Raw genomic sequence first — 27,803 nt, 5'->3', positions numbered from 1 at the left:
CCTGGATTTGAACAATTCCAGGGATGGGGCAGCCACAGCTTCTCTGGGCAACCTGTGCCAGTGCCTCACCACCCTCTGAGTAATGAATTTCCTCCTAATATCTAATCTAAACTTGCCTTTTTTCAGTATAAAACCATTGCCCTTGTCCTGTCATCATTTGGAGTTGTGAGACCACTATGTACTGACATAATTTGCAAACTGGAGGTGTATGTTGGATCACTTTCTGTCTTTCACTTCTGACCATGCTTCTGGGAGCATTTTCATGCTTAGTGCATGGGTCTGGCAAGTTGTGATGTTGCTGCATGTTCAGGCTGCAGAGGGCGGGCACAAGGTTGTTGTGAAGACAGTGCAGGTTTCTACACAAATGATGTGGTATGTTCTCAGTCTCCTCAGATTTCTCTTTGGTCTTCAGCTCTGTAGTTGGTTTCTAGTACTACTTCTAGCAGGGTTGGATAACTGCTTCTGAGAGCAAGTTTGGTTTTGGAAATGGTGGGAGGAGATGGCAGATGATGTCCTAGTGACATCTCATGTTTGCTATCAAAACAGAGGCCACTACCTCCATTCCTCCAGATCGTCTTTAGGATTCACTGATTTGACCTACACCTCAGCCTTCCAATTAGACTGCCTATGAAACATGCTCTGTAAAAATTGACTACGATATCTGTGCTACTTTGACTGTCTGCAGTCAGACTATGTAGACTGTCTAAGAGGGTCTGTATTGAAAAAGAAATGGAGTTTCTCTCAGCAAAAGTTTGAAATGCATCTGCAGTACTTTTGTAAAGGCAGTATTTCAGGTCAGTCTTCACTGATATTGTAAGTTTCTGGCTGGTTTGAGTAATTTGAAGTTTAAAACATAAAGATGATCTAGCTGGCCTTGGATGAAATGAATCACTGCTTTGAGGGCAGAATCTTCTCTTGAGAGCGAAGTTGGTGGTTGACTGGAATTCCTGCAGATTTTTAGGCAGGAGACTTGTATCTTTTCATCTGTTTTCAAGAAGGAGAAACAAGAGTTATAAAAACCACTTAAAGGTTCAGTTAAGATTTATTCTGGCTGCATAACTGCCTCCCATAATAACTTTAATATGCATCATCCTGAAACTCCTAATTGGCCCTGGTGTTGGCAGGGCTTTCAGACCCAGCAGAATCTCCACTGTTCAGCATCTTTTAGGAAGGAATGTAGCCAGAGAAGCACAAAAGATGAAATGGCTGCCTTATAAATTCTGACTGACCTTGAGAGTCCTTGTTTTAATAAGGAGGAAGATGCTGTTGAAGCCATGTAGAGGAGAGCAGCGGTGGGAGTGTGTGTAGGTGAGCAATTGGTGAGGCAAGAGGAGAGGATGGGGAAAGACCTTATGGGCTTGGTGGGAGGAGGTGGTTTCATTGTGCACCATGTACCTGCTTATCCTGTTGTTTCTCTTGTTGGTTGGAGTGTTGTCTGTGCTGACACAGGTTAATTTTTTTTCTGATGGCTGCTTGTGGGGGTGGGCTATGGAGGACCTGTGGGTTGAACTAATCCATTTCGTCAGAGCTGGTAGCTTTATTTAGGAAATTGTCTCAGTCAGTTGTTCCTCTCTACTTAGTGACTGCCTGGTCCCTATGTGGGTGCTGATCAGATGGATCAGAGCCTAACTGACCAGGGGGGCTGGAGTTTTGCTTAGACTCTCCTCTGTTCCCTTTTTCCTAGGTGGAGGTGAAAGCCTGCCAGGCTGCTGTGGGGTTATGTGGCTTTGTGACTGATGAGGACTGTTGTTCTTGCTCCCCTGGGCTGTCGGTTGGACACCTTTTGCAGACCCTAAATTCGCTTTAAAACAAAGCATTTGGCTTAGTTTATTTCATTCCATTAAGTAATTTCACTGCTAATGCATAATTATCTACAGCAGTGACACTTGTCTATGCTTTAATTATCGCAAAGCTGCACAACTCCCCCTCCCCCCTGCCTGGAAGTTGTCACTTGTGCAGGGTGGTTTTGCAGAGATAAGTGTGTAATACGTGGCAGTGCTTTGGGTCTCACAATACTCAGACAGTTGCTGATTGCTGAATGTAGGCAATAGAAGAGGCAAGGATTTTGGTCTCTGTCTTCTATTAGTGGCTTTTATCCATGTGGAGTGAGAGACGTTGGGAAGGAAAAAGCTTATCAAAACTTCATAATATGGGCTTGAAGATAAAGATGTGAGCAAGTGCTGATTGGAGGCATTAAGCACAGAGGTGTTAGGAAAATCTGAAAGCATGAGTATTTCTTTTTCTTTTGAAGAAATGCAAGAAATGAAGCATCAGTGATCCTGGGCAGCAGCCGAGGAGCCCTGTTTTTGTATGAGGAAGATGCTTTGTATTTGTCTTTTTTTTTTTTCCCTCCCCCTTCCTGCTTTGTTACTGACTTTTTGGTAAACACCCTCTCGGATTGCAGAAGAGCCCAGTAAAAATTATTGATCTGGCCAGTCATTATGAGGAAATACCCTGAACCTCTGTTATATTTACTCCTGCATTCGGAGAAGATGCATACTTGACTGAAATACCTGCTATTTTTTAACACCACACACTTGTTTGTTAAGGAGTGATTTTGTTAAAGGAGAGGACAAGGTCAGCCCTGTCAGAACAGAGGGCATGTGGGCAACATGATACTTGTGTCATTGAAAGGTAAAGGTCTATTTGTGAATAGAATGTTCTATAAAAGATTTCTAAAACCTTCCAAAATGAAGGCAGAAAAAGCTTGAGGGGGCTTTAGCACTTCTCTAGTTTCACAAAACTGGGAAAAGTAGGTTACAGACACCTCATTTAACTTGCAATGATGCACTGAAGTTTGTGGATGAGGAACACCTGGAGCATGTGTCAAAAAGAGAGCAAGTCTTGAGAAGGACCTCACAGAAATGAGGATGGTATGAGGAGGCAAAATCTGTGTATTGTCTTATAATTGATGGGAACGAGGCCGTTTATTGGTGGTGTCTGCTGGAAGAGAGGTTCTATCAACTACCTTTGTTTGGAACTCTGACCAAGACATGCAATACGTAATTTTGCTCCAGCTTCTATCCTGACTGAATTCTTAGGATTGAAATTGCACTTTTTCACATACAAAAGCATTGAATTCTATTCCTGTATTGTTATGATGAAGGCAATTTTTGCTTGATGACTAGCAGGACTGAGGAAGGGAGGACTAAAAGCTCATGTTACAACATGTATCCCCAGTCCCTACTGCACTTGGCTGGCAGCAGTGGCACCTGTTTGAGCAAGATTCCTTTGGCCTAGAAGTACCTTGTATATTTTCTTTGGCCCAAGGACATAGTCTTAAGTATGTCACTTGAAGACCTTATGGCTTGCTAAGCCCTAAGTCTTCCCATCAATCTCATACTTGATTTCTATGGTATTTATCACCATGGTGGTTTATGTACTTCCCAGATAAGTAGACTGGCATAAGATGGTGGTAAGTTTGATGGCTTTCTTTCTCTCAGAAAGAACTGGACCTCTTACAAGGAGTAATGTATTCACCCTACAGTAGTTTAGTTCTTTCTGGGAACCTGAACACCATTGGCACATTTCCAAATTTTCTCTAAATGCTATTGGTTGAAATACTTTTCACATCTAGCAAAGGGTGCTCACATAGCAAAGAATTTAAAGAGGCAGAACAGATATCCAGAGAAGTTGCTTGGGGTTTTGGTTTTGTTTGCAATATGCCTGAAAACTTTCCCGTAGGAGCACAGAAGTAAACACTGACTTAGTGGTTTTTTGACTCCTCTTATAAAACCCACTTGCCAAGTGTGATGTTTCATCATCTGCCGATGTTAGGTGATTTCTCTGGAGCTGCACTCTCACCTTTGGAATTCACTTTCTGTGTAAAAATGGGATGAGATGTCACTCTTTAAAAAAAAAAAATTAGTTTATGCAAAGATACAAAGAAAAATGGGAGATGAGAAGAGCTTCATGATGGAAGTGATGGAGCTCCGTTGCCTCAGTTCTCTTGGTTGACATGAGTGAGATGCAACGTGGTGAGAGCATCCTTATCCACGTGGCAAGGGAGATTGGGCATCATAGGGGAGCTGCTGCAGGAAAGGGTGGGTCAATCATCGCGATAGACCACTTGTGGGAGAAAAAACAATACCAAAACTCATTGCATATACTGTAAACTCTGGGGCTGGGGTCAGAGGGAGAACAGCCCTTCCTGGCTCTGTGTGCATGTTTTTGCCTCCTGTGAGTTTGTTGGCAGGTGTGGAGAGGAAGGATCCCAGCCTGGCAAGTCAACCGCCAGCGTGGCTGATGATTAATTACCCTTTTTAAATTGCAATTATGTCACTCACAGAGCCCGTGAATATTAATTCCGGATTTGCTGCTTGAAAGTGGGTGCTGATGAGACAGGTCCATTTTACTGATGTCTTAGAAGTGGGATAAGTGCTGCAGCCAGTACTTACTACTGAAAGGAAAGGTCGCTGTGACTCTTTGTTTTGTGTCCTTCTTACTACTTCTTTTTCAATATTTCTGTTCCTTTCTTCAGAATCCTCTCAGTGCTTACAGTGGATTTTCCACTCTGACAGTAGTAGGTGGCAGGCTGACACCTGGGGTGAGTTAATCACTGCAAGCAATATAAGTTACCTGGATTTGGTGGATGGCTTTCCACCATTCACTGCTGCTTCCTGAGTCCCTTAGAGACTTCAGAATGAAATAGGGATTGCTTTTTTTGCTGCTCCAGCTCTTTCCCTTCATCTCAAATGTGTGTAACCATTCATTCCATTATACTTAGATCTTTTGAGATAATTTTCTGATTGTGCCCTCTTGCAAGGATATTAACAGGCAAGCATCAGTACACTGTGACTGTTTTCAGTAATCTGCTCAAATACATGGATGATGAAAATCTTGGTTTCTTCTGTGGTTTGGGTCTCTCTTATCAGCCCTGATCCTGTCTAGTATTTTCTGCATGAATCAGGACAAATTATTGCATCTTGCTTGTGCTCCAGTTTTCTTGGAATAGTAGTTATCTCAAAAAGCGTTGTCATGATGCGTTGATGTTCACTGAGATTGTTGAAGGTGAATAGTGTGGTGCATTTTTAGCAAACAAAAATAGAACCCCTCAGAACCCTCTGGTAGTTTAGTTCTTTATCCTTTTTTGCATTTTTAAATATTTGTCTTTCTTTTAAAGCTTTTCTCAGTTTTCAGTTATAAGTGACTTTAAATACCTATGTATTGCATTGTTCGTTTGTGGGGTTGGTATATGCTAAGCTATTAAACTGGCTAACAATTTGTTAGAAACAGAATTAGATGGTGGAAGTTGCACAGAAATTGTCTGCCGTTTGTTCTTTTAGTTCTGTGCTTTGTGTGGTTTGTACAAGTTGCTTGTTTCCTGAAAATTTTTCAGAATAGGGGTATTAAAAGAGCTGAAAGTGTTGGCATGTGAATGCAAACTAATTACTGTGATTACTATAGTTACTGTCCTGCTGAATTAAAGGTGCTGTGTGATAACCCCTACAAAAGCAAGGGATGTGACTTGAAGGCAACGGGAAGCCACTTGTAGTTCTCTGTCAGACTGCCAGGGAAAGGCTTGAGGAAAATTAGATGCAGCAGAGAATAGGAAAAAAGAAAATGTTTTCAGTTTTTGCTTAGTGCTGTCTTTTCCTGGAAGAAAGGCATCTAGCAGGCACTTAGGTATGTTTTGGTAAAGACATTTTACCAGTCTGGGTAGGCAGTGAGAGCAACCCTGGGACAGCAAGTTCAGTGCTTCATTCCGGCTCTTCTGTTTTCCCCATTTCTCAGCTTCTATAATTGAATGGTAAATTGCTTGTTTTCATCTGACCCTTTCATTTTGGAAGGCCCCAAGCATTCTTGTGTTGCTACTGTTGCCCTTTGAGGTGAAAATGAAGCATTGCATTTTATGAAACAAGGGTGTTGAATACACAGCACTTTAACAACTAATTCTTGTGGGAGTTATTTTTATCTTCCTCCTCCTGTTTCCCTGGTGCACTTTGTCTTAACTTTAGTGTAGGAACTACTTTGTCCAGTTGATGGCATTTAAGCATGGTTGTCACATGGGGAAGTGGTCACTTTTGTGACAGCTCTGAAGAGATATTGGAACTGCCATCACCCCTGGCTTCCCAAAGTACCATTTATTGATATGGAGAGTCTGCACTTAGAAACCTGCCTGCAAAATGGAAACCTTTTCAGTAGTGTCTGGCTGATACATAAGTTTCCATTGCATGGTAGGATGAGAGAGATCAAAAGCTTCAACCCCCATTTCTGTTTGGGTAGTGTCTGTTTTCCCCGAAAATGGTTTGAAAACTTTTTGTCATCAGGAACTGAGCTTTAGTTTCATGTCGCTTTTCCTTAGGATAATATTCTCCAGCTAAATGGGTACTCTAAACATTAATTTAAATTTATTAAAGTAGTTTTGAAATGTATATTTTTGTACTTAAACTGTTTTAGTAGGATTTGTTTCTGTAGGACTCTGTAGCAGCACACATTGCAAACCCTCCCTACAGGATACTGCTGAGACACTCCCTGGTTTAGGTGGCACCCGACAGACAAGTCTGGAGCCTGCTGGACAATGGTGTAAGGTGTGTGCTCCTTCTGTTGGCACAAGGTGCAGATATCAACTCTTATTCAAGAAATGCCAAGGGACAGTCATGTTTAAAGACTGTGCAGGCTCATAGGTGATTTCTTTCTTTAGGAACACATCTAATTATCCAGCAAGGGAGAATGGTATGATACTCCAGTGATTTATCTTGCAAAGTTTAAGGATATCAGGCCAGTAAGTGGAGGTTTGCATTTTGAAAGTTAAGGTGTTTTGAAATAAGAATATGCTGATCATCACCATTATGTCAGTAATTCTGATTTTTGGAGACTGAGAATGGAAACTAAAGCTTGCAGTGGCTCTTTGCCTTGTTGTAAGAAAGAACTGACTGTAACTTGTGAGTTGAGAGAACAGCCAGTGTTGTGGAAAGCTTGGGAGGAGAAGGGAGTCTGCTTTTGTGTGTTACTGCCCTATTTGATGTGTGTGTGTGTCTTGCCCAACATTGTGTTAGTAGACCTTGTCGTTTTTACTTGGCAATTCCAGTGCTTGTGAGTTCAAAGTGGGTTTTACTTCCTTGGGGGTTGTGGTCTGAAAAGGATCCTGTGTTTACTGCTCGGGCACTGTGACCGGCGTGAGGAGGAAGGTGGGGATGGAGGAACACGATCCCAGCAGCTGCCTGTCTCATTTCTGTCAATGTAAAGAGCTTTACAGAGACAAGTAATATTTTGCAATTGAGTTTCTCTTTTAAAGACACTCTGATGCTAATGTTGATTTAATAAGGTTCTCTCATTTTCTCTCCTTGCTTAATTTGAAACGTCTAATTTTGTGCTTCACAGTTCTGAACACAGAATTAGTGAGGGAAGAGGAGCCGGAGGCAGGGGGAGTGGAGTGCCACACCAGAAGTTGCCAGGGGAGATTGATTCAATAGAGTGAAAAGGTGCAAAAGGTTATATGACCACAGATCAGAACAACGTGATGGTGGTACTAATGAGAAGGAGAGCTTCATCCTTTAAAATGTTTTAAGATCTCTGTGGATGTATAACCAACGTTAAATGGAAGAGGGAGCACTGGAGTGTTGGTTTCTTTGAGTGGATTTTTCTTTTGATTTTTATATGGATGTAATATATAATATATGACAGGCAACAAGGATAATGTTATGAGATAAATAGCATTTAAAGGTGTTTATTTTAAAGGTTGTTTTGCTAAGTGTGGCATTTATTTTCAGAAATGTTGAGAGGTTATGAGAGATTGTGAATTTGATCTGGCTAATTTATTTTGTCTGAACCTGAACTTGTGTTTTTCCTGCTATAATTTTATTCCTGTGGAAGAAGCTGTTGACATCCATGGACATTTAATTCTTTTGTTCTGGGGATAAATGTAAGCTTTCCAAAACCACATGCCAAAAGATTATCTAAAATATTTTACAAATTATAGTAGTAATACAAGCTTTTCCTTTGCCTTCTGATTTGTTAGTGCACCTTTCCTCTGCCTCTTAGGAAACCACACCTATGCAACAGAGTTGAAGCCTAATTTGCCACTTGCTTGAGTTGGATGACAGTTCTTCACACAACTGAATGGACAGTGTAAAAGGAGTACAAGTTATGTTCAGCTTAGTTTTATGATATACTGCCATCATGTTTCATTGGAAACCTCATTAAATCTCAATTAAATCCACAGGAAAAAAAAAATAGGCCATCTCAGTGAATACTTGATAGATGAGTTTATGGTTTTCAGTGCTGGCCAGGGGTGTAATCTGCTTCTTGCAGTCAGAGCTTGGTGAAAGCTTTGGTGAAGTCTCCCCATAGGAGTGCCATAAAACAGCCCCAAGCACTGGAAGCTGCCTGTGGATGATGATCCTCCACATGGGTTTCTTCCATCCCATGCCCTTGGTCGGATAGAAGGATTCGCTTCCTGACTCAAACCATGTGTAACACCCTGCAGTCTCCCTTTCTTGTCACATTGTTTCTGGTAATAGGAGCTGAACTTTAGCCAATTGCTTCTGCTGAATTTGATAGCTAACACTGGATTCTACAGAGTTACCACAAACATTTGGTTGAGGAGTGCACTTGACCCAGCAGGTCTGCATAAGGAATGAAGCTTTAGGGCCAACTGTTAATATAGATTCTAAAAAAAACCTGGACCTGCCTTCAAGGGTTTCTTTTCTGCTGACTTTCAGTGCCTATAGTAACTAGTCTCCAGGAATATTTATCAGACCACTTGCCTGTCTGGTTATTTCCAGTCTATTGCACTGGTCAACTTATTTGATCAATAAATCAATCAACAGGTTCTTAAAATTACTTTGATTGACTTTAGAGGTGTAGCATACCAAAGGAGTCTACAGAAAGTAAATGACTGTATATGCCCCAACTATAATTACAGAGCAAACAGAGTGGAGAGATATGTTTGTAAATAGTATCTACTACAATAAATATAGCAATCTGTCTTTAGGGTTCTGTGATACTCTGTGCTGGATTGACTCTTTCAATTTGCAAACTCATGAAGCATGAGTCTTAGCAGTCAGATGACCTGAGAGAGCTATATTTAGAGCATACACTATTTTAAAGCTAAATTTCAAGCTTCTTGCTTTTGATTAAAAAGTCCAGCAGTAAATACTTCTCTGGTTCCTTAGCATGTGGCATCATTTTTTGAGCTTCAGAAGCTTCACAGAGAGCAAAATGTTGTTTTCTTTTCTTAAGAAAAGTTCCTCAAACTACTTGACTCTTCCTGCTGTACCCAGTCTATACCTTCCTCTTCTTGACAGCAGCAAGACCTGGTTTGTGCTCCTTGTTGATAAAACTAGCAAGTACTGCTGCTTCATAGAAAGAGAGAATGATCTCCACCCACCCCTGATTTCTAACAGGCCATCTGCCTTGAGCAAGAGTGTGTTGCATTGCCCAGTAAATGGTCATTCAATCAGCTTTGAATTCTTGTAGTTCTTAGAACTGTTAAGCATTTCTGCAATATGAAGACTGCTCTTTGCAAATTGTCCTATCAAATGGAAATCAACGTTTTGCTGGCAGTGACATAGATTTGCAAGTTGCTCTTGATATGATCGTTCCCTGGAGATTTCAATGTAAAAATGAAGAATGTGGTTTTACAATAACCTGCAATCCTTGTTGTTGCTGCATCTACACTCCTCCTTTTGCAGATGATTTCATTATGATATACGTGGACTTCATTAAAAGATGCAACCTGGCAGTGTTTTCTCTGATCACAACCTTGAAAGGAGCTGAGACTTGCATGTATTTGAGAGCCAGTATGTTCTCTCCCTAAAGCACACAGTGGTTTGCAAGTGCTTTGGAAGCGAGAATCAGAGTCTCTAGTGGACATTTTGTCTGTAGCTCAAAACCACAACTTAATTGGCAGCCTTTTCATAACTCTGACTGTGGCCTAGGACATAGGGGATGCTGCAGGCGAAGGCTGAGGTACGTTTTCAGAATTGGTTGTGGGGAAATGTAGTGTTGACTGCCTGTGTGTCTTAAGTGATCACAGAAATGAGGGAGGTAGTAGTCAAATTCCTCACTTCTATGTTTTTAATTTCTTGGATAGCCTCTGATTATTCTTTCTACATGTTTTTACTCCATAGGTAACACCTTACTGCAAGCATGACTGTGTATGTGTGCTAGCACAGACCATTTATTTTGAGACCCCTTTGCTTTTTGTGGTCTTTTCCGTATGGTTTTGGAATCAATGTGGTTTATACTAAATGTTGACTCCTGTATGTCTTTCCCACATACGTCTTGGCCAACTGGTAGCTTGGATTCTGCCCCTAGAATGATACCAACCCTGTAAGGCTGTGTGGAGTGTGCTTTGTGTATGTCTAGGATGAAAAAACAGCGAGAACAGGAAAATTTACAACATTGTCAAAGAGGATATAAACATAAAATGTGATGTTTGAAAGTGCACCTGACTCTCCACCTGCAGAGGTATTCATAGAGGCAGACAGAGGATGCATGACCTTGGCTGAAGACTTTCAAGAATTTTCTGACTTAAGTGTGTCATTGAGATAGTCTTTACCTGTATTAAAAAGCAGACCCAAAGTCAACTGCATTTCACTTAAACTATATAGTATTTGAGGTATTTTATTAAATAAAAAAACCTAGATTTCTAATCTCATTGTCAGGCTACTTGTATTCACTGTACTATATTAACCTGTATCCATTGGCTGGTGCCTATAAATATCTGTTTGGGTCAGAGGCAGGTAAAAATTGCATGTAGTGTCTGGGAGCAAATGTGGGAAGGGAATTCCTTCCAGACTCACAGGGTTCATAATTTTTAGTGCTTGGAGCCACATGGGTTGATTATGCACGTCATCTTGATTTTTTTCAAAACAGTGGTTGTGTTTGAAATACTATGTTTGACTCGGAAGGTAATATATTTGGTATTTAGGAAGCTGGCAAGAGAAAGCTCTGTCCCCATATGCATGCACAGCAATGGGATTGGGATGTAGGCATGCATAACTGTTATTTTCCCCCGTCTGTCCTATCCCTAGAAAGCCATATGCCACCCTTAGGCTAACGTAATGGGAGTCTGTATTAATGATTATGAGCTAGAAATAATCCAAGAAGAGTTGAGTGGCCTTTGTTTCTAGCTTTATGAGAAATACCTCATTGACTCAGTAGGGTCTGAAATATGTTCTGGGATAGAAAGTCATGATTAATACAGAATTTAATGATGCCCTCACTTGAGGGTTAGTTGTTGTTTTTCTGGTTTTGTTTTTTTTGTGCTAAATTGGTCAGGGACTTGGAGATTCTTAAGTCTAACAGGCAGAGTAGGAATTTAAGCAAGGAGGTGAAAATTTAGAGGGAGTTGTTGATTCACCTGCTATCAGAAATAAGCATCTTGAGCATACATCTCTAGAGAAGCTTTGCTCTGCAAGAGTTCTATAGACATTGAATGCCTTGTGTGTTGGCAGTATACAAAATGAAAACTGTGTGTATGCATGTATAGAAGTGGTGATGGGAAAAGGAGAATGTGGAAATGGGCTGAAGTATTAAAGCAAGCAATGAAAGCAGATGGTTTACTTTGGATTTTATAAAATAGCTTTCTCTTTATTTTGTTTTAAATGAAAGCCATCAACTGTCTGCATTGCAAACCTATTTGTAGCAGAACCATAAGTATTAGGAGTGCAGTTGTCCCTGAATCATAAAAGGGCAAAGGGTTTTTCAGCTTCTTCCCATCTTCATGTTTATAGAATTGTGTATGCTCTGTATACATTAGAGTTGAGCAATTTCATCACAGCCTTTCCTCAAAATTGATTGCTGTTCAGTGTCTCTTCCTGCTCCCTCTCCCTTGTCAGTTGGTTACATCTCAGACTCTCGTTACATTTCATATTGATACTGCTTCACTTTTTCACTAAACTGGATGAGTTTAAGGGTCTGGAGTGGATACTGAAGGTCTAGATACATTCTTTAAATGCTTTAATTCCTATCATTGGGGAAAAGTTTAGGGGTAGATTATTACTTTAAGAAGAAATGACTGTTTGCTCATTCAGTGATGAAGTCTGGTCATCAAGATGTTAGAATATGTGCTGCAGAGCTCTTCAGATACTGACATGAGTGCTAAAGTTGTTGCCAGCAGCTGTCTTGGGTTTTGGGCACCTGCTGCCTCTCATTTCTTGCATCTCCCACTCTATCTTCCACTCCTGAAGTTGGCAGTGCCCCTAAAAATACTCTGAGTTCTTAAGTAGAAGATCTCCACCAAGCTGGTAGTCTGGATTCCTGAGTCACCGGTCCTGCTGCAATGAAATGAGTTATATGACAGAGTTATTGACTATGGAACATCCCCTGCCTGAATAATCAGTGCTCAACTGTGAAATTTTTAGAAGCACAGATGCATTACTTGTGTAGTTCCCATATTCAGCCAGAGTCTTCTCCAGGTGGACTCTGTCATCTTTCCCCCCTGTATGAATACTTAGGGCAAGGGTTGCTGGTTTGGCCTGAGATCCTCTTTCAGTAACCTTTTACCTGTGATACAGTTAAGAGGAATATCATATCTTGATTTGACTTTGACCACAAGTGATCAGGTCCTGTATTTATTCATCTTCCCGTGCTACCCAGTGAGTTACCTGGAAGAGGAAGGAACCTTTTTCAGTGGAAGAATTCAAAAATATTGACCAAGGGTGCTAAAAGATGACTTGTGTCCCTTGTAAAACTCACAAGCTGCCATCTGGGAGCTAGAAGTGAAGCTCAGTTGGTCAGGAAGACAGGAAACCAGATATTGATAATTTCTTAAACAGATTGCTTAAACTTCGAAAATATTAGTGGACAAGCTGTGTCTTTTGTTATCAGTCAGAGCTGATAATTCAGATCTGCAAAGAGAGCTTGGCACATGCTTAGAAGGTAGCAAAACTTAAACCAGGAGCACTCTAGAGTTTTCATTTTGGTATTATTTTATTACTGTATTTTATTTAGCCTGTTTTTCTCTCCAAATGTAGTTATTTTTTTCCCAGCACAGCAATGTGTCCTACTGCATCTACACATTTTAATTTTCTTATTTCCATTCAGTGGAGTGTATCTGTCTATTCTTGGAGTAATAATTTTCCCCCCTCCTGAAAGCTGACAAAATTAAAACCTTTGGCAGTACCTGCAGGAGAGATGCCCTGTGGTTAGTAACACTGTTATATTTCTCTAAAACTCCAATTCTGCTGCTGTGCATTGTATCTTATGGGGCACCCGGTTCCTTCTCCTTGCTCTCTTCTCACCAAGTATCCAGTATCACTTAGTACCTTGGGTTCGTTTTGTCACACAAATGTTTGTCCACCAGGAATGTCAGTTCGTGGCTTGGGCACCCAGGTGTGACAGATGTACATCCACTAAAGAGTTAATGGTGTGCATGACCTACCTACTGAAATAATAACAGGCACCATAAAGAGTGCTATGTTCCTCCTGTCCATCTGCTGAGACTTGGACAGCCTTGCAATAGCTAAAATGTAAAAACAAAACTAAATACATCTGTCCTGACTGTAAAAATCATCAGGAAGAAAAATATTATTCAAATCAGGCTTTTGTCAAGATTGTTCAGTGATTACCAGTGAACACCTGTTGTGTACTGGTTTGTTTGGCCTCGGACTTGATGCTGCTATATCAAACCTGCAGAAAAGGGGGAATTGGCTTCCCCCAGCTGAACTGTAGGTGTTGAGTTCCAGCCCTCTGAGCTGCTGCAAAGGCTGAGGATGGATGATACCCATAGCTGATGACACATCACCCCTCAGTTTCCTGAGGTAGTTACTCTGTGCCATTACAATGATGGCAGATCCCATAAACATATTACCCTCCACCATCTGCTCCCTCTGGCACTGAACTATGACCAAGAGGAAAGTTCCTCGTGCCCTGTCAACTCCCCTCAAATAAATAATCATAATGAAAAAGGCCAACCTTTCTGAAGTTCCTGCTCAGCAAATGGGCTCTGATTGAAGGCAGTCCTGAGAGACAGGGAAGGCTTGCAGCCCTTGACAGCAAATGAGAGCTGTACCTGCCTCATAAATGCCTTGGCTTCAGAAGGAGGTGGTTATGGGCATGAAATGTTTATCATCTTGTGCTTGCTTTGCTGCTGCTGGGTTACTGTGAAAGTAAAAAGTAGTAATAATTGAAGAAGAGGCAATACTGCAGCCTGCTTTTTCTGCTTGTTTCTACACTTAAGTAGTTTTGTGGACAAAGAAGGAGCAGGTGGAGGCAGCTTGGATTTGACAGAGGTTTGGACTGTGCACTAAAGATGTGTTCAGTTGCCTATGAAAGGGGATTTGATTGGAAATCTGATCAGGCAACTGGCTTTCCGTTAGGAAGCAGTCTTTGAAATTGTCCATGGAAGAAGATGACTTGCTATGTAGGTCAGCTTGTGCATTTAAAAATGCACTTGCAAAAGGATGCTTGGTTTTTGCACATAATTGGAAGCAGCACAGTTGGTGACAACCTCCTTTTGAGTCTGCTGAGCATTGCCATGTTACATGTTGTAGATATCGACATCTCTGTCTTTGTGCAGCACCTTGTAGGGCTCCTTGGAACTGGCTATTTTCCAACTGCCTTTCCTTAGCTCCCACCCTACATGGGGATCCTGCAGTGGGTTGTGGGGACTTTGCAGTGGTCTTGGGGGTGCATGTGCTTTTGTTTTGTTCTAACAGCACAGTTCCCAACAGGGGACAGCACTGCATTGTATAAGATGCTTGTCATTTTTAAGGGACTTTTCTAAGCTTGTCATCCTAAAAGCTATATTGCACAGCAGCAGGCGGCCTCCATAAATCACTGATTTCTCTCTTTCTTCTCTTTCCCTTCCTTTCTCTTTTGCACTCTCTTTATTCCAAGCCTGCGGATTTGGACGCCTGGGTAAGCTCTCTTTTTTTTTTTTGTCTGGATCTTGCTTATTCCAAGTGTCATGTTGTTACTGCGCGCGTACAGATTGTTATTGCTGAGCACAGATGCAGGATTTTATTTTCTGTCATTACATTTTAAAAGGTGTTCAGCTAGAAAATTGCATATTATTTCCTCCATAAAGATTTTCACTGGCTCCTTTTGTGTAGCTTACAGCTGCTGAAACCAAACTTGATCTGGTGATGTGTGGTGTTGGCTAAGGGAGCAGCAGAAACAGGAGGAAATGAGGGTTACACCAGTACTGCTTTTTAAGGCACTGGGTTGTGTCTGGTTTCTGAAACAAAACCCAGTCACCTGCCTTCAACAGAATGAGAGGTAGGACAAAAAGCCAGTGGTTTTGTAGGCCTCGTGTGTCTGGAGTAACAACTGCAGACAGCTCTGCAGTAATGGTGATATTTCTGCTGGTGCCGGTGGAGGTTGAGTCAAGGCTCCTCTATGGTTACTTGCCTGCTACAAGCCTCACTGTGAAGTTCTGCTTTAGTCTCAGACACAAAGTGCACAAACTGCCTCTTACTATTTCAGTGTTGCCCTTTCAGCTCTGCCATTCCCTTTAGACTTGGTCAGGAACATGCCAGCTAGCTAATTTTGGAGTTAGCTCTGTTCTTCAGTGAATTGCTATAAATTCCTTATTCACATCTTGAGATCTCTAATAGCATTTGTGTTTTTCCCTGCCACCTGGGCTGCTACCAGGACTGGAAGAGACCTGGGAAAGGTATGAGGCATTAGAAGCTGCAGCTGTGAAGTGGGGCAAGGTGAGGTGCCCAGGCAAAACATCTCTGCAGTGCTGCTGCAGGGATGTTACTGGGTATCTTTGGGGGAAGCTAACTCCTCTCAGCAAAGACGGGATGATGTAGAAGCTAGGCATTGGATAGATTTAAGGACCTTTCCTTTATCCTTGTAGCTTATTTCTCTGCTTCTGACTGATTATCTAGGCATCTTCTCACTAGCTCGTCTGTGAGTGGTGGAAGCATTTTACCAAGAAGATAAATATTTTTGCAGTAATCTCGCCAAATTCTGTGACTTGCCTTTGAGGAAGTTCTTTATAGGTTGAGGTTTGGATCTTTCCTTCTAGCTTGAGTTGCCCTTTGCAGAGAGAGGGTTGGGGGGGGCTTTTGTCCTTCAGTAGAGTCTTCTCCATGCCCTCTCCCCAAATCCCAGAATCCCAACAATGTTGTGGAGAGAGACAGCCTGATGGTAGCAGTCAGCTGTGGGCTGTGCTATTGCTGCACTTTATTCCTGGGTGCCACATTACCTACTGTCATCTGACCCTGCCAAGAAGCCCTTTTTTTCCAACAGATTTCCTTCCTAGTTTTTGTGTTTAACAAGGTGATGAGGACTGTGATTAAAAATAATAAAAATCTGGTGATATTTTGTGGAGGGCAAAGCCAAAGCTAATCTGGGAGTGGCTGTAGCTAGAGTGAAGCTTAGCTCTAGAAGATCAGTTGCACAGTCTGATTTGTGGTGTGGTGGTGTCAGTTCAGGACAAGGCTAAGAGTGTCTGGCTTTGTTCGTAGAGAATGAACCAATATTATTTCATTACCTCAATTAGGAGGCTTGTAAAATATTTCTTTTGGCCTGTTTGTCAGCGAGCAGGCCAGTGCTTGAATTCTTCAGTTGAGCCAGTATGTAATGCATAGCTTTAGAAATGTGCTTGCACAGTTTATTTCTAAATGAGTTACTTGATAAAGGGAGAGAAGGAGGCAGAGAATTGCATGTGATTCTGCCCTGGCTCTTTGTCTCTGTTCAGAGCAGCACTGAGATATAACCTGCATAACTTTGAGCTGTGGAAAAACTGTAAAGATAAAACAGAGGAAGAACCTGAAAGAGCCCCCAACCAGTCCATGGATCCATGCCCATGGAAGTTGTAGTAGCATGTTAGTAGTATGCCTTCCCTGTCCTTTTGTAAGAATGCTTTGTAAGAGTTCTTGTAACTCTGACACCAACACAGAGGATTTTTGAGCATTTCTTGAATATATCTTATACCTTGCTTTTGTACAGAGAACAATGGGCAATTGCAAATACATCCCAGGGTGCTTTTCTAAGTTTTGGGTGCATTCCTGTGTTTTATAGCTGAGTACATTCTTCTTTCCCTTCTCTCTGTTTTGTTTCTGTGTTCATGCTTCTTGGTCATCACACTCTGCTGTGTTCTACACACTTCAGATTTTGTCTCTGGGCTTTGGTCAGCTCTTGCAAAATATGTTCAAGCTCCAATGGAGTTTCTGCAGTGTGGAAGTTGAAATGCAGCTTTCTGATATCTCCTTTTCAAACCAGTGTGTTATCATGCTTGTCTTCCCTTCCCCTTCCTTCTTTAGTTCTAAAGGCCTTTTTGTGAAAAGTGTATCTGATGCTTTGTTTGGCACCTGCAATCTCAATCCTCTGTGGAATTGTAATCATCTCCATAGCAGCCAGTTCTGTCTGGGACATCACAGGCTTCTGACTGCAGGTAGGGAATAAGCTGCAGGACTAGGGGAACTCTTAATAAATATCCTATATTCATTCAAAATGTCCCTGGTTACCTAACCCAGTTTGGAACAGTGAATATTTCAAATGACACATGCTCTGACTATACCGTTCATACTTCAAACGCCATCATAAAGTGTACTGAAGTTTCTAGTAATAACAGCTGGGGCTAGAGGGAAACAAAAAGCAACTTTGAAGCAGATCTGTCATAAATGGAATATTGCTCAATATACTTCAATGCACTGAAACATCAGCAGCTCTTGAAAACAAGCAAGGCATTGAAAATATGTTTGTGTTGCAAGTACAAGTTTTCTCTGCAACCTCTGGTTCATCACACATTACAGGCGAAAAGTGGAACATAATGGGGGATAATATGGGAGAAATTACTTTGGGGGAAGAATGGGCAGAATTCTAACAGTGTAGTCTGCAGCTGGGAGATCCGGATTTGGTTCTTTGACATCGATTTTGCAAGACCCAAGGGAAGTGACCAACAGAATGTCTGTCTGCTGCAGCGTGTGTTGGTGTGGAGAAATTATTCACTGTGGGCATCCCAGCTCCAGTGAGGTTTGCTTGAGAGTCCATGGGTCATCATCATGTAGATCAGCACCCTACTCAAGAGATTAGGTATTTGGTTGGTGTTCCCTTTCAGAGGTGTCATATGGATAAATGTCCTGAATTTCTTGTTGAACAAGGTTGGGCAAGCTCACGGGTTGAAAACATGAGTGAGCATGTGGGTACACGATCCATGTTTTGCCAGAAACAGAATGAAGGTTCTTGCCTGCCTGTATTGTTACAATATCAGTTTTGAGCTTGCAGAATAGTCTGCTATCCCAAGGTGACTAGCACTACCACATAATGAAGTTATTTAGATTAAAAAGAAGCTTTCTTGAGTTTTTAAGAATTCATTTGACTCTTTTTCTTTCTTCCTTCCTTCACATGAAAAGCACGTTCTATCTGAATCATGCAGAGGGGTCAGTACTGTCTTATTCTTTTTTCTTTTCCTTATTTATTTTCTCCTTAAGGAAATAGAAGTCACTGGCTTAGTAATTTGATTTTATAGGTGTTATGCAGAAAATCCACAGGAGAATCGGGGTCTTTTGGTCACCCACCAGACCACCCCACCTTCTTACATCTGTTTCATTTTATTTGAATTTGCTTAGTCCTTTTCTGTGGAGAAGATGGGTATTGGTTGAGAGGGACAGCTATGGTTCCCTTACCAGAAAATGGTTGTAATTTTGGCACTTACAAACTACCCATCACTGCCCCTATTGTTGTGATATCTCTTCTGTCAGGCTACGTGTATGGGGCACCTCATTCTTATCTCTCTCCCAATCCAATTCCAGCTGGTTTGCTGGTGAGAAGTTATGTAGCAGCTGTGGTTAAAGCAAAGCTGGAGATTTGCTTTGAGTGTCTTTGAGATCAAGAGGAAATAGATATGAATCTGTACTGCTTGTGTGTTACCCTGATCTGGGATGGCAAACATGGAACCCAAAATATTTATTTTTCCTTAAAAACAAATAAAGAAACATACACCACCACCACACTACTATAATCCTCCTATTTCACGTACTCCTTTTCTTGCTTACCTATCAACCACCCTCACTGCCTAGATTAAAATCTCTTCTAAACCCTATTATACCACTGTATTTCCATCAGCAGGGGAGCAGAAAGAAGCACATGCACAGTAACTTGCTTTCAGATGTAATTTTTCTCATTAGCAATGGCTTTTGGCCATAAAATGACAGGTCTGAGCCCACAGGGATGTTTCTGTCCCAGCTGCTTAATCATATTGGACCAGCATTTTCTGTGGTTGTAGCATCATCATTAGAAGTTAATAGCAATGCTGCTGGGATGTTATGGATTGGCAGGGTTTGTGTCCATGTTAAACAGGCTATTCATTCTGTTTTTGAAAGGTCTTCTGCCTGCTGATGACTTATGTGGCCCCAGAGATTTTGGGGTGTGATGGGCAGTGAAGAACAAGTGCCATTCGTCTTGCTATTGCTGCTTGTTATTTTTAAACTTTAAAAGTTTGATTCATTCCGTCAATGCCATATTTCCTTAATGTTAGTTCAGTTTTGGGGTGGGAATGCAATGAAGTGGTGCTGGCTGTAAAAAGCCAGTGGGCTACAGTTGTTGCTGTACCCACACAGACTTTTTTAATTGAGTGCTGTTTAGTTGGTGAGCAGGTTATTCTGCAGCAAGAGCTTATGAACCAGGTTTGCTGTTTTGGAACTGTCACACTTGTACTTTGGAAGATGGAAGAGAAATTCTCTGACACCCATCTCCTCTCCGAGTCTGCAGCACCCAGCCAGAGGAACTCTGAGGGTGCTGATGGGGAATGCACAGAGGATGTGTGGAGGGAGTACTTAATGACCAGGGTAGTCCTATGTGTATCTGCTGTGGGGAAGATTTAAATCTATAGAAGCTTCCTGACCCTCCACGAGGCTAGAGTTTATCAAGTGGAGGATTTGAGTTTATTTTTTTAAGGTAAGGTGAACATTGGAGTAATGACTGTCATGACTCATGGAAAAACAAAGACATGGCTAAGATGGAGTTCTGAAAAAAACAGTAGGAAGATGTCACCTTGTTGTGATCATATGTTTCCAATTAATAAGAAGCAGTAAAATCAAGGTTATGAGTTTGAGTGTGATACTAATAAGAGCATTTCAAACTTCTGGGGATAACCCAGAATGAGCTTTCCTTGCACTTAGATTGTTTGTTTTTAATTTCTTCTTCTACTGAAGCTGTTTTGTTGTTCTTGCCAGGCTGTGGAGCTGCAAGGCAGGGAGGCAGAGTTGAAGCGACAAGAGGCCTTCTATAAGGAGCAGTTGGCCCGCATTGAGAGGAAGGTAAGGTTAAATTGTCTTTATTTGTGCCCTCTGCACACTGATGGGGTCGGACATGGAGCTGTGTGGATCCAAAGAGCAGAGAACCAAGAAGGGTTGTGCTGAAACCTGGAACTCTCAGCTCCCAGGGTCTTATCTGCCCCCCACCCCTTATGTATGTGATGGAAAAGCTGTATGAATCTTTTGAGCAGCTTGCATTTGAAAGATAAAGGGTTTTTTAACTCGATGATGTTTTTAAAAAAGATTTCTAGTAGTTCAGACTCTATTTTCTTTTTCACCATGGGGTTTAGGTGAAAGCTAAATTGAAGCAAAACAAGTGCCTTGTTTTTTATTCCTTTTGTTTAAAATCCTTTCCTAAATTAAAAAAAACCAAACAACATAACACCACAACATAAATCTTGCTATAAATACGAATTAAAGTTGTAATATTAATTTTTCTCTGGGGAGCCCCACAGTTCAAAGAATGGTGCTGCAGTGCACTGCCTGCTTCTTGCTGGATAAGCCTTTGAAATGAACGTGATTTAAAGAGACACTGTCAAGCATCTTTTAAGCCTGAAATGACCTTTGAAAATCCATTTAGGGATTTGAATCTCTCCCCTGAACGTGGTATTTGCTTCTCTGTTTAATTGTTTACCATGATGAGTTTTTAAAAATTGATGCCATAAAAATAGGAGCAGCCATGCTGTTCCTTATGAACTAATGTGTTCTTCACTTCCTGGCAAAATGAAATAATGTTATAAGTAGTCTTTATTTTTTAATAAATGTGGAGAATAATCTTCTCCAATTTGAAGCAATTAGACCTCCTGACAGGGAGTTGCATACATTCGACTTGTAGTTGTGTTATGTGACTAAAAAGAAATGCAAACAATTCTGAAAAAGGGGGTTTGTGAAAAGATAGAGAAATCAATCAGCTTTTCTACCAACATGTAGCATGATGGTGAGTATGGAACATGGGAAAATTGCAGACTGTAGAGATGGTAGGAAACTGTTGGCATATCTATTCCTGTTCTCATTCCCTGTTACTGCATGATTGTCCATGCAGCACTTTTTTTAAGCCATCAATGGTAAAACATGCCCAGGAGCAATTTCATATGATACAGTTTAGCAACACTTTTAATCCATACAGTTCATTAAAAATAAACTATTAAAACTACCACTCAGTGTTGCATTCGGATTTTAAATTCTATTTCTAGATAATGGGGATTGTTCAGTGAAATTGCAAACAATCTAGCAGCTATCGTTCTAATTATCACAGTTGTCCATATGTTCATACGCAAAGGGGATTTTTGCAATTTCTTGGTCCCATGCTGTGTGCTTCTATTATATTCTCCTCTCCGGATCTGGTTTCATGAAGCGGAAATTGCAGGGAAAACCTGTTGTGTGTGTGTGTGTCTGTCCTTTATGGACAGTGGAGTGGGGAGAAGTTTGTGTCTGGGCTTCATTGTCCCCTTTTCAAAATCTTTTGTTGTTGTTTGTGTTTCCAAGTCCACGTCCCTTGCTACAGGGACACGCTTTTGAACAATGAAAGGGATATTCTAGTGCAGGATCTTCTCGGGGGGAGTAAGATGGCTTGCCCGCAGTCCTATTCAAACTGCAGAGCTGCAGAGAAACTATCTTCTAGTTGTTATGTGTACAAAAGCAAGCAGATGAAAAGAACAGGTTTTCTTTCCTCTCTTGAAACATTAGATAGTTTCTGACCCTTAAACACTAGTGTTTTGCTGGTAATGAAACAGAAGAATGCCTCCAACCGTTAGTCTGGATGGGAGTGGGAGGTGGTGGGGGCTAGAAGGGAGAGGAGAGAAATGTACTTGAAACAGTGTAATAAAGCTTAATTGTATTAGTTTTGAAAAAGGTTTTTGATCTTCTCTGTGGATAATTTTATTCCTATAATGGCTAGAAAGATGGAAAATGCAGTGCAGAACAATCTTTTTTATTAGCTGTTGCTTTTATATAATTCTGCTTTTATTTGTTGAATACACGCAGACCTTGACATTTATTTATTTATTTTTCCTTCCACTGTGCTAAAGCTTTCCAGCTCAGGATTAGATATATTTTTATATATCTGTGTATGTGTGTGTCTATATTAGAAAAAAGCTATCAATAAGGGGATGAGGTGGGGAAGAGCTCTGAAATAGAAGTTTGCTTTCTCTGCTGTTTTAAGAGGGGATGGTCCCTTGGACTGTGGTCAGTGGTAGTTTGGAGGTACTGGCTGTGGGTCAATGGATGTGATGGCTCAGTGTGGAGTTAGCAAGCTGAAATTTCTCCTTCTGAGGATCAGGCTGTCAGGAATTCCCCTCTCTCATCTCCTGCTGTGTCCATGTTGGCTTTGTCCCCACTTCTGCATGATAACAAAATTCAGCAGTGAGAGACTCAAGAGATTTGTTTTTGAAGAATGTTTTGAACTATTGATGGTAAAAACCAAGTACCTTCCCAGTAGGATTCTAAGAGCAATTGTGTTACATACTCCTTACAACATAAGAGCTGCTGCAGTGAATCAAACACGGAGACTGTCCTGTTTCTTCTGACAGTGGTCAGTTTGCAAAGGCTTTGAAGGAAGAAGCAAAAAAAACCCTCACCAAAATAAAACCACAAAGAAAACTTTTGGGAGAGTAGCTTTGACAACAGTCTTCCTAACTGTTGTCAGTTGGAGGCTGACACATGCCCTGCTCAAGAGTTTTATTTTCATTCAGTATTTTTATTCTCTGGAACTTGGATTAGTGCCATCCATTCTTCTGTGCGACTCAGGCATTGTTCCTGAAGCCCTGTTCAGCTCTGTGCCTCCAACATCATGTGGCAGTGTGGGCCACAGGTTAACTTATGTACTTCATAAAATCTCTGTTACCAGTTGCAAATACTTTTTTTCTCATTTAATATCCTTTATTTGAAAGAGATAAAAGGAATTCTCCTAATTATTCACTATCTGTAGACTTCTCTTCCCTCTTTTACCTTCCCGTTAGGCTGAGCAGTCCTTACCTTTTCAGCCTCTGCTCCTGTGAATGATTTTTTTCTAGGTTTCTCATTCTGCTTGTTGTCTTTTGACACTTTCACCCTTGCAGCTCTGTCTTTGAGATGTATCGACCAGAACTGAACTCAGTAGTTCCCTTGAATGCAGCAGATTGTGTGAATACATTATCCTTTTATTTTGTAATCTCTGAAAGAGTACTGTAATCTACTGGACAGAGCACAGAATTGGAAGGAAAAACCTGCTCATTTTCTAATAGCCATTTCTCTTTTGGGAGTTTGAAACAATTATTTAGTCCATCTATCTCAGTTATTCCATCTATATGATGGAATAGCTTGTAATGGGAGGGCAAAGTGTTGTGAAACAGTAAAGCTATAAAAATGCTAAAAAGGCTTTGCCTTTAGTTTTGCATGAGATGAACTATGGGTCTAACTTATTTCAAATAGATCTTGAGAAACTCAGTTTCTCCAGACAGTCTTATTAAAATTTTCAGAGGAAAAGGCATGTATGAAAAAATAATTTCAGTGTTTCAGCTTTTGGGATTTTCCCTACATCCTCTACTAAAACACTGGAAAAAGTGAGACAGTGAGTGCTGTCATGCTAAAAATCCATTGAGTTCAATATGCTGGTCCTGACTGTGCCCAAATGTGAATGTCCAAGGACAACTGTAAGATCACTGGATTGCCCAGAGAGGGTGTGGAGTCTCCCTAACTGGAGATATTCCAGAGTAGTCTGGATGCAATCCTGTGCCGTATGCTCTGGGATGACTCTACTTGAGCAGGGAGGTGGGACCAGATGACCTACTGTGGTCCTTTCCAACCTGATTCTTCCTGTGATTCTGTGATCAGGGCAAGGTTATGGGGTACTTGCCCCACATACTTTGATCATCCTGGCTGGTCATCTTTGGAACTTTTCCACACCTATTTAATCCTCTGAGAGCTGGGAACCAGGACTGTGTGCACAGTGCTCGGGGTGCAGGTGGTCCGTGAGCGTATATGGCAGTTGTGTCAGAAACATTGTTTGGTTCTCTGTTTCTTTGTAGTGCCTGACACTTGATTTGCACTTCTGACTTGTGTTGAACAAATGCCATGCACTGCTACTACTGGCAGCATTCAGCTGTTTTGAGTACAGACTTGAATGCATGAAATAGCTGTACTGGGATGAAACCAATGCTGGGATTAGCTGTTGGGAGAATTCTTCCCACTGCACCCTTCAGTTTGTTGGGGATTGTGTGGAGGAAGGAATGGTAGGTTTTGTTCTGCCTGCAGTGCAGTGCATGCTTTTTGACTTGTTTAAAAATCAAATTTTATTGAACAAATTCCTTGCAGAGGATCATTACACTGGTAATGCCCCCGGTCTTCCTCTCTTTAACTCTGATAGCTTGTTGTAGTTGTGTGTTTCAGTCCCTTGGGTGGCCTGTGTGTTTCTGTTTTGGAGTGCCTGAAATATTTTGGTAATCAGAAAAATTAGAGGGAATAGCTCCTTTGAACTGCCTGCTTCTTATGTGACTGTGTGTAATTGCAGGGTTTGGAGCTGGTGATACACATTCCATCCCACACCTGTGTTTCCAATGTGACTGTCTAATCTCCAATAAGTAATCCAGTAATGAGACCCGGGTAATTTGTTGTAAGCAGTTAAACTTCTAACTCTGGCTTCTTACAGTAATTTTACATCTCATCCATGTAATTTGAATTGTTTCACAAAATGTGGGTCTTCTCTCAACTGCTTTCAAGGAAGATTTGTACTGTAGTGTTTGTCTGGGTAGAAAGGATAAGAGTTAGACCTAATAATCTGTAAGGAAAACCTTAGAAACACTCGATTTGAGAAGATTAAGCTGATGTTCTTTCATGCATTTATTTGTTACTGAGAAGCAGGGAGGGAGATGGAGGGAGCTTGTAAATAGTTAATACATGTACTGCTCAGAACTGGGATTTTTATTAAGGATTCTGTGTATGTTTTGTCCTGCTTTTTCCAAGTGGTAGAAACATCCTTTGAAAAGTATGATAAGACAGAAATGCACTCTCTCCTGGAACCCTTCAGATGCCAGGAGATTTCACTCAGCATATTAGTTGTATACTTTCTCTCAAGTAAATATTTGTTTGACTCCTTTCGCTATTTGGCCTCTTGCTGGGTTTAACCTGACAAAAGCTCAGGGCAGTACTACAGTACAGCAAAAACACGGGCAGCTCTTTGGTGTAGCATAAAACAGCAGAGAAAGGCTGAAGGTAATCTCGAAAGATGAAGTGAAACTCCTTGCTGTAGATGATTCCTCTTCTTTGTCTGGATTTTCCTAAGCTCTGGCTCCCACGTTATCTCTTATTAGGTGGCTGTGGACTCCTGTGAGCGGTGGGTGCATTAATATGCAACGTTTTTCTGCTTGTAGTTTTTCAGAGCAGCAAGTAGCACAAGAGGTATTCATAAGATGTAGAGTATTTGTGCAAGTGGGAAAGGAATGTACTTGAATGCATACCTTTTTTTATTAATAAGGTTGACTGCACCTTTTTCTCTGCTTAGCTTCACAAATCTTGTGGTTTCGTGTGTGGCATTCACCTTGTTTGGTTGGTTTAAATTAATCTCTTTTTGCCCTTGTACTTATCATTTAATTCATGTTTGTAAAGCATTTAGGATGTGTAAAGAATGGGAGGTAAACTTTTGTTTGTTATTCTTCTTGGCCTTGATCCTTCTTCTTGGAGCTGTCTCCCACTTCTGGTGCATGAAGGTCACCCCTACATGCAGGTCCACTGTCATTTCTGTATTTTTTGGCTAGTAACTCGTCTCAATAAAAAATTCTGCATAAAAAAGTGATAGAAGCCTGGAGGGAAGAAAAAAAAGCCTCACGGAACAATATGTTCATGTTGGGTCTTCATCAGTTTAAAGCAGACTCTGTGGGGTTGCATAAACTGATGTCACCTGGCAAAGATGGCAGGGGATTTCTGTTGAAGGGGGTGAGGAATCTGTTCCTTGAGTTGGGATTCCAGGCTTGTCTGTACCCATGAGACCTGGGAAGCACCCACCTACCTTTGAAAAAGCAAGTTATGTTGAGGTGTTGTCTTCAACTGAACCCTCTGCCCTCCCAGTGGGAGTTAAAGATCCAGTGCCCTTTTCTAAATGAGTTGATGTGTCCTGGCAGGTGTCACTGACACTGTTGCTTCCTCAATAAAATGACCTGTAATGTCTTGGGGCTGCATGTGAGCTATTACTGTGTGTGTAAGGGCTGCTTTGTTTGCCTCCAGTCACTGTCTTGCCAGCCACCAACTTATTGCTCTAGCCAGAGCTCTGGGTACTTGGAGGAATTAGTGTGAAATGAAGTTTTGGTCTAAAAAAATATATTTCCCTTTCAGAAGAATTTCTTGTCCCCATTTCCATAATTGAACCTTACAATGTTCTTTAAAAATTTCAATTTTTTTTCTTATCTGTTTTGTTCAGTTCTTGTCTCCTGCCCCTTCTGCAAACCCTTCCTCTCAAAAACCCACCATGCTTTCTGTGAACCTACAACAGCTGTGATCCAAAAAATCAGTTTGCCTTTCAGGCCAGTGGAGCAGTACAGCAAAGCACCCAGTTCATCAAACTGTTGATTTAATCTTCTGATCACAAGAAGAATAATTCCCAGTGTAGTTTTCTGAAAAAGGCTGATAAGATCCATCCTAATCATCCAGATCGCTTCCCAGTCACTCAGGCTGCCTGTCCAGAGCTGTGTGGACACTGCCTTTCAAGGGGCAGTGGCTCTATCAGTCTCTCAGGGCACAGCCTTTGATATTTAGAGAACAGAAGATCCTGTCCTGTGTGCGTGTTAAATTTGTGAACGGGAACAAAATGAAAAGGGAACGAACCTGAAATTGTCGTCTGAACTGGTTCCAACCCCCCATGTTCTTCCTCTTTTCAGTTATTCTCAGACATTAAATGTCATGCTGGGGGTGGAGGAGGGAGGACAGCATCCCTGATTTCTGCTTTCTGCGGGTATTTGTGTGGCTGAACAGCACCTAGAGGAGGCTGATGCTCCTCTGTCATCTCCCTGTCTGCAGGGAGAGGTCCCTTCCTTGTTGCCATTGGCCAACACACAAACTGACTTCCAGTAGCCTGTGCTCAATTCAGGCATTTAATGGCTCTTTTGCTGAAAGCATGTGAAATTTAGTAGTTAATACACCTCAGTACAGCAGCTTTTAGAGATCAAATAAATTGATTGTTAATTTGATGAACTCAAAGAACATCTATAATAGGGTAACTAAAATGCGTTCGATGTCGGCACTTCCTCTCTGCCTTCTCTGCAGTGTGTATGTTCTCTCTTCAGTGTGTGTTGACTGATGTACAGTACATTACATCAAATTACAAGCAGCCTCTATGCAAACAGCAGTTAAGTGTTTGCTGCCTCTTCAGCCTGCACGATTAGTGCAGAGATGCGTTTGCAGTCTGTGTGCTGAAGGGTGAACTGTCAGAGCCGTACGGTGATTTTGTTTCCCTGGCATTTAGAGTACCTTTGCAGAGGGAGAGAATGATGCTTATGGGCTGCTTCATCTTGGAGGAATCCATCCTCAGGCTCGACTTGTGAAATAAATGTGGCAATGTGTGGTTTGAACTTAGTGTCTTAACACTGAATTTAGCAGCTGAATTTAGATAACAATCTGGTATCTGGTCTCATCAGTGTATCACTATGAAGACTTGTTAAAGGCAGAACAAAAAGACCT

At 41.3% G+C, this 27,803-nt stretch overlaps 1 protein-coding gene across 3 annotated transcripts in view; it reads left to right on the top strand.

Annotated features, from left to right (window-relative positions):
• CHCHD6 (coiled-coil-helix-coiled-coil-helix domain containing 6) overlaps positions 1 to 27,803 on the top strand; it is a 109,261-nt gene that overhangs the window by 15,934 nt on the left and 65,524 nt on the right. For 2 of the 3 annotated variants that reach the window (XM_050313027.1, XM_050313026.1), the window contains exons 5-6: positions 14,788 to 14,808; positions 20,079 to 20,162. In XM_050313027.1, coding sequence (XP_050168984.1) covers positions 14,788 to 14,808; positions 20,079 to 20,162 — 105 coding nt within the window. The remainder of the gene's footprint in view (positions 1 to 14,787; positions 14,809 to 20,078; positions 20,163 to 27,803) is intronic. The other variant, XM_050313028.1, reaches the window with a different exon arrangement.

This window comes from Myiozetetes cayanensis, unplaced genomic scaffold (assembly GCF_022539395.1).
Source record: "Myiozetetes cayanensis isolate MyiCay16 unplaced genomic scaffold, myiCay2020 scf18, whole genome shotgun sequence".
Lineage (NCBI taxonomy): Eukaryota > Metazoa > Chordata > Aves > Passeriformes > Tyrannidae > Myiozetetes > Myiozetetes cayanensis.
This window is presented reverse-complemented; position numbering and strand designations above follow the sequence as displayed.